Source organism: Heloderma suspectum, chromosome 3 (genome assembly GCF_057233095.1).
Source record: "Heloderma suspectum isolate Gila_16-S chromosome 3, 16-S_ref, whole genome shotgun sequence".
NCBI lineage: Eukaryota > Metazoa > Chordata > Lepidosauria > Squamata > Helodermatidae > Heloderma > Heloderma suspectum.
The window spans coordinates 227,491,797-227,503,356 of record NC_139460.1 but is presented as its reverse complement, the minus strand read 5'-3'; the positions used below and the strand labels follow the sequence as shown (position 1 = coordinate 227,503,356).

Below are 11,560 nucleotides of genomic sequence, written 5' to 3'. Positions count from 1 at the left end.
ACATATGTCATTCTGTCACATACATTAATAGCACTATCTGTCTGTCTGTCTATCTTGCCATCAGCATACATACATACACAGATTATACAAATGCTTTGAATGTGCTCTTTGGGTCATTTAGAGAAGTTAAGCTGTGGTATGTTAATAATCAGATGTGATCATCATCTGCACTATCGAAGGTCCTTGCAAATGATTCTGTGCATAATGACTTTCACAGCTGCAAAGTTCAGCTTACAGTGTGAGCTTTTTTTCCCTTGTAGATAGGAAGGTCAAACCTGAGCATGCAACCTCTCTGTCATGGTAAAGCACAGGTGCAGAAAAGTTGAATGGAGAAAAATGTCTTTATGCACTGTGAACTTGTCTAGTCAAGGGCTATTCTGTGTCTGTGGTCTGATCCAGACCACTCCTGCAACACAGACACATGCTAATTAAAGTTCAATTTCCTTTAAAACTATTGTAGGAAGATGGGGGGCGCAGTGTGTCCCTCAACAGGAATGCTAAGTAGCAATAGGAGAAATCCAAACCTTGCACATGCTGTGCTTGAAGAAGCTGATGTAAACTTCTTTATTCACTTCCCTATAAAGTGACTGCATATAAAAATGCTGAGCACAGTGAATTGCAAACTGTTTCTACATACTATCAATTTGTGATGCTATTGCTCAGTTGTAGCACTGATGTCTCACTGAACCTTTACTTGTCCTTGTTCCATTTGAGTAACGGTACTTGGCTCCTATGGACTGTTTTCAGTTTCTAATCCAAGTTTGATCAATAGTGTAGATCAGAGGAACTAATTAAAAAACACTGTTTTGTCTGTACTTTTGCTGGCCCTCAGATGCATCAAAATCTAAAGTGGCTTGGTCACATTTGGCAAGAAAGACTAAGAAGAAGGGTGGAGCTATGCAAATGGAAAGAGAAGAGTACCATGATGTGGAGAGACATGATTGGTTATCCAAACTTTCAGCTCCTGTTGTTTGGCGCAGCATCTCTTTCCTTTGTTACAGCTCAGCCTCCACTTGCTTTATTCATTATATTTACTTAATTTATATCCTACCCCATATCACATGTGTTCTCAGGGCAGATCCCAATAATCAAAAACTGTTCGGAAGCTGCAGCTTGTGCAAAATGTGGCAGCCAGACTGATAACAGGGACCAGAAGGTCTGAACATATAAGACTGATTCTGCCCTGCTTGCACTGGCTGCCTACATGCTTCCGAGCTCAATCAAAGTATAGGTTTTGACCTATAAAGCCCCACATGGCCCACAGTACCTGACAGAACGCCTCTCAGCATGACCCGACCTGCACACTACACTCTGCATCTAAGGCTCTCCTCCAGGAGCCTCCTCCAAGAGAGGCTCAGAGGGTGGCAACAAGGGGGAGGTCTTCTCGGTGGTGGCTCCCCATTTATGGAATAATCACCCTGATGAGGCTTGCCTGGCACCAACATTGCCATCTTTACAGCTCCAGGTTAAAACTGCTCTCTTCTCTCAGGAATTTAGCAGCGTATAATGAGTCTCTTGATTGTCTCTGGCTGATTGTTTTTGTTTTAGATATATGTTGTTGTTGTTGTGTGTTATTTGTTCTATGTTATTATGTGAATGGTTTTATATTTTATATAATGTATTTTAAATAATGGTTTTTAATTTTTTGTGAACTGCCCAGAAGGCTTCAGCTATGGGGCAGTATAGAAATATAATAAATGAAATGAAATAAAACCAAAAAACAGATGCATCACACAACACATTAGCCAAAAGTGGGCTAAAAAAGTAAATCCTTCAGTTGGCACCGAAAGGTATATCATGTAGGAGCCCACACTCGGTGGTGGGAGGAGAGAATTCCACAACTGGAGCACTAGTGCTGAGATGGCTCTCCCATTGACTTTCAGACTTTTTAACCTCTGTCAGTGATGATGCCATCCTCGCATCCTTATTTTGGGAAAGCAAAGCGGTGCCAGGAATAGAAAGCATCTTCCCTACCACATGTACCTATGTGCTGAACTCTGTACTTTACCTGAGGGATGAAGAAAACGAGAAGAAAGCTCATGCTCTCCAGAGACACTAAACCTTAGACAAAAAGAAGGGTGCTGAACCTCTTTTAGCCTGAGAGCCAAATTACGTTTTGGAGAAGACGAAGGCAAATGGGAGTAGGGCCAAAGGCAAAGGGGCGGGGGCAGAACACCAAAAAAAACCCCAACATATTTCAGTTTAAAGCTCTTATTGCCACTAAGCAAGCTTTAGGAGAGGCATTTTGGCCTTTTAGAGTGTGGGGGAGAGGAATGTGCAAAAGATGGGAAAGCACCAACCATTCAGCTGGTGGGGGAAAGGGGTGGGGTCAGGGGAAAGGGGCCTTCTGGGTGGGCCGTATTTGGCCCTCATGCCCAGGTGAGCCGTATTTGGCCCTCGTGCCTGATGTTCAACACCTTTGGACTAAAAACATCCCACTGTAGGCTGGGACATGGTCCAATGAACTGGCATGGGCAGTGTGTGCTCAGGGTCTAGAGGGGAACTGGAATGTACTGTGCTTACTGCGTAGTATGAGTATTGGCAAGGCCTGGCAATATGCTCCCTATTTTCTTCCACAGAAACAATGGCCCTTATGGAAGAAAGTTAAGGTTATGAGGGTAGGATGTCCATGGTGTGTCCTACTTTGCAGAGGATAGTCTTCTATTTGAAAGGCTGTCGAAAGACAGTCCTCTGCTTGAAAGTATCCTCTGTTTGAAAGGCTATCCAGTCCAAGTCCAGGCTAAAGATAAAGAGCCATAAGAAGGAAGAGCTGGGCTTTGAAGTTGCCCATCAACAGTTAGCTCCTGGACAGCAGACCGAGCAAGGCACACAGGTCACCTGGGCACAGTCTTCCCTACTACAGTGAGAGGTATTGTATTTCCATTTAAATTATACCTATTATTTATAAATGTGCATGTTTACATATAAATTAACATCTGCAAAGTTTATGCAAATCCACGTTCTCTTTTGTCTTCTTTTTGATGATGCATTCCCTCTTTTTTGACAATGTGTAAGTGATCACCCTCTGATGGTAGAGGAACTGGAGGGTGAGGGGAGTCACAGGTTGGAATACTCCTGCCTGGTGCTATTTATTTATTTATTTATTTATTTATATTTCTATTACTGCCCAATAGCCAAAGCTTACTACATTTATATCCCACCTTTTTCCTCTTGCAAGGAACCCAAGGTGGCTTACATGGTCCTCCTCCTCTCCATTTTATTCCCACAACCCTACTTTACAGCCTGGCATTCACATATATCCCCGAAGGAGGGTAAAATAAGTCTGTGTGTGCACACAGAGTGTCACACTGCATCTCCTTCCTGAGACCCAAGAGCTCTTCCCATCCAGCATGACAAAACATTTCACTAGTAAGTGTTTGGTATCAATAGTGCACCAAAAAAAGGTCGTAAACTCCAATGCAATGTTCAAAGTAAGAAGAGGGAAGTGGGGTTTTGAATGAAGCCAGACTCAGTTTAGGCTGTTCATTCACCATCATTTATAACCCTGGAAGCGATGTGCTAACAAGTTTGAATTAGTATATCCACACTTTGAAATAATTACAGCCAGATATCAATCATAACCATGAAAATAATAGTTACTATAAATTAAGTCAAACCTATTAGTGAATGTGCCCTAATATTAGGCATGTTGTTGTTCAGTTGTTCAGTCGTGTCCGACTCTTTGTGACCCATGGACCATAGCACGCCAGGCCTTCCTGTCCTGCACTCTCTCCCGGAGCGTGCTCAAGTCCATATTCATTGCATCGGTGATGCTATCTAGCCACCTCATCCTCTGCCGTCCCCTTCTCCTTTTGCCTTCAATCTTTCCCAGCATCAGGGTCTTTTCCAGTGAGTTTTCTCTTCGCATTAGGTGGCCAAAATATTTCAGCTTCAGCTTCAGTATCTGTCCTTCCAGTGAGCAGTCAGGGTTGATTTCCTTTAGGATTGACTGATTTGACCAACTTCAAAAACGTTTCCAGTTATTCTTACTGCTTAATTGAATAATTTGGCCTATTTCCCCCTTCTACCCTTGCTCAGACCAGACCTGTTTGTGGATCTGGAAGAGGCAGCAGCGGGCAGGTACTGTAGAAATAGACAGGCACTTGGATAGACAGCTTTCTCTTCCTCCAAGGCCTAAGTCCAGCAGAAGCTTTCCTGAGCTTGGGGCTTCAGTTACTGGAGGAGAAGCTGTCTTTGCAAATGCCTGCCACTCCTTGGTCCACATCTCTGGCCTGTGCGAAGAGATGTTTTACAATACAGCTCTACATAGGATCTACATAGTATTGTCGACACTGACAGGTAGTGGCTCTCTGGGTTTTCAGGCAGGAATATTTCCAGCCCTACCTGGAGATGCCAGGAACAGAACCTGGAATTTTCTGCATGCAAAACATGTGCTCTACTACTGAGCCACAGCCCACCTGCATTATCCAGATAATGCACGAGTTAACAAAATAAAATAACACCTCGCTAAATGTGGTCTGGTGTTGATACATGGGTAAAAATTGAACGTTTCTCTGTGGTTTTCATATTCACGTGTTTTCTCAAAAGCCTAGTTATTTCATAGCCTGTGTATTGAAGTAAACCCAAGACAATTCACAGACAAGGAAAGCTATCAGTCTTCTCATGAGTAAACAGCTTTCAGAATTTTAGCTTAATTACATTTACGTAAATTAATTATGGATAGATGCTCACAATCAAAAGTGTTATTTTGATACTCAACTCTAATCAATTTAATTCAACTGGCCATGATTATGTTTCCAGTCCACATTCAAAATGGGACACCATAGTACAGGGAGATTAGACTTGGCTTAACACACTGCCAGAATTGAATTCATATGTTTCTTTAGGTCTTGGTTCCGAATAATTTAGGTGAATTTGAATGTGCCAGTGGTGTCCACACAAACTGCTGCTAGTTGTCTTGTTTGTGCAATAACCTATTTTATCACAGCTGTCCTTCATTGCCCACACATCTTTGATTTCATGAGTATGTCCATTAAATTAATTGGCTACTTTTCTCCTAAGCGAACGTTACAGGACAGAGCTGGCTTTATACCTGCCATATTATAACAGTACCAAGATTCTCATTCTTACAAAAGATCTTTGGAATATTTTATTCATTTATTTCACACTTCACAGAACTGCACAATGCATTATCTATTTTTTAAAAACGGAGTCAAATGTTGGCATAATGAAATATGTACTGTAAGGATTGTTTTGACAGTCATGTTTACTAACACAGCACTACTTCTCTAGAGCAACTTTTCAAAAAAGTTTGAGATATTAATTACCTTTCAGAGCCACACTTCAAATCATCCTTCCATTAGTTCCATTTTATTTTTGCATATGTGAAACCTTTTAAAGTCTAGTGTTGCCATGGAATATTTAAATATGGAATATTATTAATGTTTGGGATAAATTGATGGACAGGATCCCTAAAGTCTTTTCATTCTTACTGTACAACCAGAAGAAACTAGTCTCTAGACAATAAGGAAATATGCAAATAGAGAGAAAATACTTGGCCAGTCCCATCTATTCACCATCATTTTATTGTGGCACTTTAGCAATCACTATGTAACCTTATACTCCAGAGGAATAAATGCCTTTGTTCCAAAAAAAGAATAAAAGTGTTATCTACAACCCTAATAATTATCACCGCAGTTACTCATACTGCCTACATCTTTGGACTTCAACTTTCTAACAACTGGCCTCATTATTAAAAACATTCAGTGCCATATAACAACCCTATGCCAATATTTCAACCTTTGATCCAGCAGAACATATAGACGAGAGCTGTTAGCATCAAGTTAAACACACTCTTTACTCATAGCTACAGTACTTTATTTCAGTCAGATTGACAAAAATTCATTGAGTCAGAACAGATACAATTATATATCAGTATTCAGAGAAAAGACTTGTGTAAATCTTAAGAGTAGGACTACACCACAACTTCTGTTGGTCTGCATAGAGTTGTGCATAGAGCAGGTATTGGGTTGGGTTTGGGGTCTGGTGAAAATTGCTGCCTGCTATATTCACCTGCCTAGCGATGCCTTGTATATGAATGCAAGTAAAAGAAAAAATGAAAGCAAGTAGCAGTGCTCACTGTAACAAGCGTGCCGGGAGAAGACAGTGGTAGGAATGGAAGTCCAGGGTCAATGTCAGAGAATGTCTGAACCTGGATTATGTCTTGTATCATCCAGACAGATTTGGGCCTTATTATTCTCAAAAGTTTGTGCACAGCCGTAGTTTTGAATAAGGCCACTTTCAGTTATCAAATTAACCCTATCGTAAAAGGAGTCATACAGTATCCTAGAGTGATCCAGGGCATTCTCAGTATTTGCAGTAACTTTCATTCAAGTATTCTTTCTTCTGGTAACATTGTGAGACTTGCTTACTATGAACAAGCTGAGGATGTTGTAGGGCCAGCAAGATTAGCCACAAAAGTCTCAACATATTTGGCAGATGTGTCTTTTTCTTCCTAATTGCACAGAGAACTGTAAGGAACATGTATTTTATTTGTATTTATTTTTAATTCAAATACGAATACATTATTTGTATTTATTTTTAATTATTTAATACTTAAATGCTATAGTCATCAAATGGACAGTATTTCATTTCATCTGTGTGTCACCTGCCTGATTTAGTTGTGTCACCATGACTCCCATACATTTACTTCAAAACCCTGTACTATTGGCGTTGAACAGTTTTGAAAATCTTGATTGCAAATTTTATGGGCAGTATCTAATGGGACTGCGGCACTTAAGCAACTGACGCAGTGCTACCTTAAGGGACCTCTAGCGCAACACTAATAACATAAGCTGGCATGATGGGTTTTCCAGGGAAACCCGTCATGCCAGCTTACACTACTGGCATCGTGCTAGAGGTCACTTATGCTTGCACTCTGTCAATTGCATAAGCACAGCGACCCCATTGGATCCTGTTGAAGCTTACATGCAGACACACTAAATGAATCTTCTTTCCTGAACAATTCAGAGGAAATTATGCCTGCAGTGAATATCTATGCGTATTTAATATTTGTCTTCCTAAATAATGAAGCTAGGCTTTTCAGGTAAATGTTACTCTGTAATGAGAGAGTTTTTAAAACTCTAGGCTTTTAAAAGCTGTGAGTTCATAAAATCATATTAGCAAGTCTCTCTATGCATTTCTTTCCCAAGGTTCAATGTAATCCAAGCCAAGGTGTGCAAAAATTTCTTCCTCACTTGCAGCATTCAGGAACATTTTCTGTAAGGATAAAAAAGATCAGTATAAGTCAGGTGAGGTAACTTTAAAAATAAAAACACCTTACCAGAGTAAATCTTCTTAGCATTTTTTTGGAGATGTCTTGATCTTGTCAGAAAAATCCAGAAAACTCACCATCATATTCTAAATGAAGAACCATCTTTTTCAGGATAGATAAATGTCCTTACTTTGCATGGTGTATTTATGCAGTAAAAGATATATACACACTTCTATATTCACTCTTCTTTAAACATGTCATGATATATTTGCAATTAAGCATCAATTGTTTTTTGTTAAAAGTCTCGCTTTATCTCAGCTTATGTCAACTAAGCGGTTACATCAGTGAACATAAATATTACATTTATGGCTGCTAACCTGACTGTTAACTACACTAAATACAAAATGGCTGTTTTGCAAATGACTGCTGTCTATGAATTGCAGCCTTGTATTTCTCATTTTGATTTCAGTAATCAATAAGGTATGTGAAGCGTGAACAGTCTTAGTTAACATTTTAATCAATGCATCTTTGTTAGTGCAACAAGATCAAATTTCTAACCATTTTTAACTCATCGCTTGTTTTTAAATTCATGTCATTCATATTGCAAATGTAGCTTTTCAAAAATTATTGACATGCCAGAGAATCCTGAACTTAAAATTAGATTCACTAATAACTTTGCCAAGCAGTTTTCTAGAATGGAGAGAGAGTATCTTTTGTTAGCCAGATTGTGAACCAAAGGTTGGATGGAAAGAGATGCTTTAGTGTGTTAAATGAAATAAAATCAATAACCCAGAACTGTAAGCTTGCCTATATTTTATCCCCAGTGGTGTAGGGTTGCAACTGGTAATTCTGCCTTTAAAGCTTCTCATACCCATATCTCCATGCACTACAATAAGTAGGCCTTTGGGTATGTTATACAGCAACCAGGGAAGGAGAGTAGATGACAGGACTAGGGTGGGAAAGCATGGTCAGGAGAACCTATCTCTGCCTCATCTCACAATTAAGCAGAAGCTTTAAAGGCAAAAAGTGTGCCTCTGTGTTGCATCCTGGTACCCTAAAGCCATGGGTAACCTGATGAAAATGTTCATCTCCTTGATGTCTCACGGAACATACATCCAGGTATATGTATTGCTCTGTTAACCTTGTGCCATCACTTCACCATGGGATATAAAATGGCTTGAGGGACATTCAGTTCTGCATCTGTAAATAAGTACCGGAGCTTCTTGGCAATGGCTCTTAGAACTGTTTGATAAACTTCAAGCACCAATAAAAACCTAGCACCATAAGTTAAAAGTTTGCTGCTGGTATGGCTGGTGCTCCTGTCGAAGCCCAGGTTGCTCTGTGGAATGCAGAGATGACTCGGGCAGTTGACACAATCACACCCAAGCACCCTCTCCCTCTGAGCAGAGCCCGGCCAGCTCCTTGGTATACACCTGAGCTGAGGGCAATGAAGCAAGAGGGGAGACGAGACGGCTAGAATGCAGGTGGAGGAAAACTCATGCTGAGTCTGACCGAACACAGGTAAGAACTCACTATCGAGCCTACTTTGTGGCGGTGAGAGTGGCAAAGAGACCGTTCTTTTCCACCAGCATTGCATTTTCATTGCATTGTCCAGCAGAGAGTTTCTGAGTGGTTCGCAGCCTGTTACATTCTGGGCCAGGGAGAGAGACAGTGGAACTCTCGGTGGCACACTGTGATGAATTTGCAAGGCACTTTGAAGATAAAGTCGCTCAGATTCATCATGAATTGGACACCATGATTAATGCAATTCCATTGGTAGAGGCGTTCAGAGCACCGTCTGATCCAGTTTTATTGGATGAGTTTCAGTTATTGAGGCCTGAGGATGCGGACAAGGTGCTTGGCCAAGTCCAATCGACCACTTGTGTGCTTGACCCTTGCCCTTCATGGCTTATTAAATCAAACAAGGAGGGGATGTCCGGCTGGGTCCAAGAGGTTGTATATTCCTCCTTGAGAGAGGGAGTGGTGCCAGCCACTGTAAAAGAGGCAGTAATCAGATCACTCCTAAAAAAGCCTAACCTGGACCCAGAGGATGTTAACAATTATAGGCCAGTGGCCAACATCCCCTTCCCGGGCAAGGTGCTTGAGTGGGTGGTTGCAGGACAGCTCCAGGCACTGTTGAATGAAATGGATTATCTAGATCCATTTCAATCGGGCTTCAGGCCTGGTTTTGGAACGGAAACTGCCTTGGTCGCCCTGTGGGATGACCTCTGCCGGGAGAGGGACAGGGGGAGTGCGGCCCTGTTGATTCTCCTGGACCTCTCAGCGGCTTTCGATACCATCGACCATGGTTTCCTTCTGGATAGGTTGTTTGGGTTGGGAGTTGGAGGCACTGCACTGCAGTGGTTCTGCTCCTACTTGGATGGCTGATTCCAGAAGGTGGTGCTGGGGGATTATTACTCTGTGCCATGGCAATTGTGCCATGGGGTTCCACAGGGTTCTGTTTCATTCCCCATGCTGTTTAACATCTACATGAAACGGCTGGGGAAGGTTATCCAGAGGTGTGGGCTGAGGTGCCATCAATATGCAGATGACACCCAGTGCTACCTCTCTTTCTCATCAAACCCAGGTGAGGCAGTGGCTGTTCTGAATCAGTGCCTGGGCACAGTAATGGACAGGATGAGGGCCAATAAACTGAAACTCAATCCAGACAAGACAGAGGTACTGTTAGTGGGTGGTTCATCTGCCCAGCTAGGTGATATTCAACCTGTTCTGGAGGGGGTTGCACTCCCCCTAAAGGATCACATTCATAGTTTGGGGATGCTCTTGGATCCAGAACTGTCACTTGAGGCACAGGTGAACTCAGTGGCATGGAGCACTTTTTATCAGCTTAGGCTGCTATACCAATTACACCCTTATCTGGACAGAGATAGCCTAGCTACAGTTATCCATGCTCTGATAACTTCTCGTTTGGATTACTGCAATGCATTATACGTGGGGCGGCCTTTGAAAACAGTCCAGAAACTTCAGCTGGTCCAAAATGGGGCAGCAAGATTGTTAACAGGGACTGGCCAGTAAGCTCATATTACGCAAGTACTTCTTCAGCTGCACTGACTGCCAGTCCATTTCCAGGCCCGATTCAAAGTGCTAGTATTAACATTCAGAGCCCTAAACAGCTTGGGGCCAGGTTATCTGAAGGATCGCCTCCTCCCATATGTGCCTGCCCAGACCGTAAGATCATCCTCAGCGGCACTCCTCCATGAGCCCCTGCCAAAGGAAGTGAGGCGGGTGGCTACTAGGAGGAGGGCTTTTTCTGCTGTGGCACCCCGGCTGTGGAATGGGCTCCCTAGTGAGGTTCGCCTGGCACCTACATTGTATTCCTTTCGGTGCCAGATGAAGACCTTTTTATTCTCCCAGGCATTTTAGCATTTTAGCTTTCTAGACTTTTAGCTTTGCTGTTTTAAATCTGTATTGTAAATTCCTGCACTGCTGCTAGGTTTTATTGTGGTTGTATTGTTATATTGTGGTTTTAATGTTCTATATATTTTAAATTGTTTTATTGTGTGCTGTTTGGTTTTAATTTTTGTGAACCGCCCAGAGAGCTTTGGCTATTGGGTGGTATAGAAATTAAATGAAATAAATAAATAAATAAAAGTTTGGCTCAGTGCACACAGCTTTACGTAAGACTGAAATGGAGCTATGTGAATGTTCAGTCCAAGTTTACACACACACACAGCTGTTGCCTCCACTGTCTTTCCCTAGTATCCTCCCTGCTTTCTCACCCTAGTGCTCAGCACTTATTATTGTGTTAACTGTTGCTATTTTAAATGTAGCAAATGATAGGAGATGGTACCAGGAACTGGACTGAGAATGGGTGCTCTGGGGCAGGGCTGGAGCAAAGGTTGGAACATTGAGGCCCTTCCCAGACCAAACCTCACAAACATGTACCCAAATTTTGCCCATCCACAGCCCAATTGAAAAGTAAATGTCACCGTTTCTTCTCAAAAGCATTTCAAGATCGATGCAGGGGGTCAAGCACAATGAAGGCAAGACTGGGGAACAAAGTGGTCTTCATCTGCCAATCATGCTCAGAGAGCAAGGTCTAAGGCAACAGCCGTGAGTGGTTCAGAAGGTCATGTAAAAAGGTGTTCCGCTTGTACAAAACACAAGGGTATGTTGCCTCCTCCACTCAAAAAAGGAACATCACCCCCTGGTTTTCCTCCCTGAAGGCAAATCAAGCATGAAGAAGAGACATGCTAGGCCACACTGGGGAAAGAATGGTCCCTTCTCCACACAGATGACTTCAGCCATTATCTCTCATCACAGTGAGCTTACCTTTCCAAAAGTAAGACAGCAGTGAAGGGACAG

The 11,560-nt window shown here is 42.1% G+C and overlaps 1 protein-coding gene across 1 annotated transcript in view; it reads right to left on the bottom strand.

Annotated features, from left to right (window-relative positions):
• Positions 1-5,090: 5,090 nt before the first annotated feature.
• DNTT (DNA nucleotidylexotransferase) overlaps positions 5,091-11,560 on the bottom strand; it is a 174,782-nt gene continuing 168,312 nt past the window's right edge. Inside the window, exon 11 of the mRNA XM_084841922.1 lies at positions 5,091-7,239. Within this exon, the coding sequence (XP_084698048.1) occupies positions 7,153-7,239 (87 nt within the window). The 3' untranslated portion in view covers positions 5,091-7,152. The remainder of the gene's footprint in view (positions 7,240-11,560) is intronic.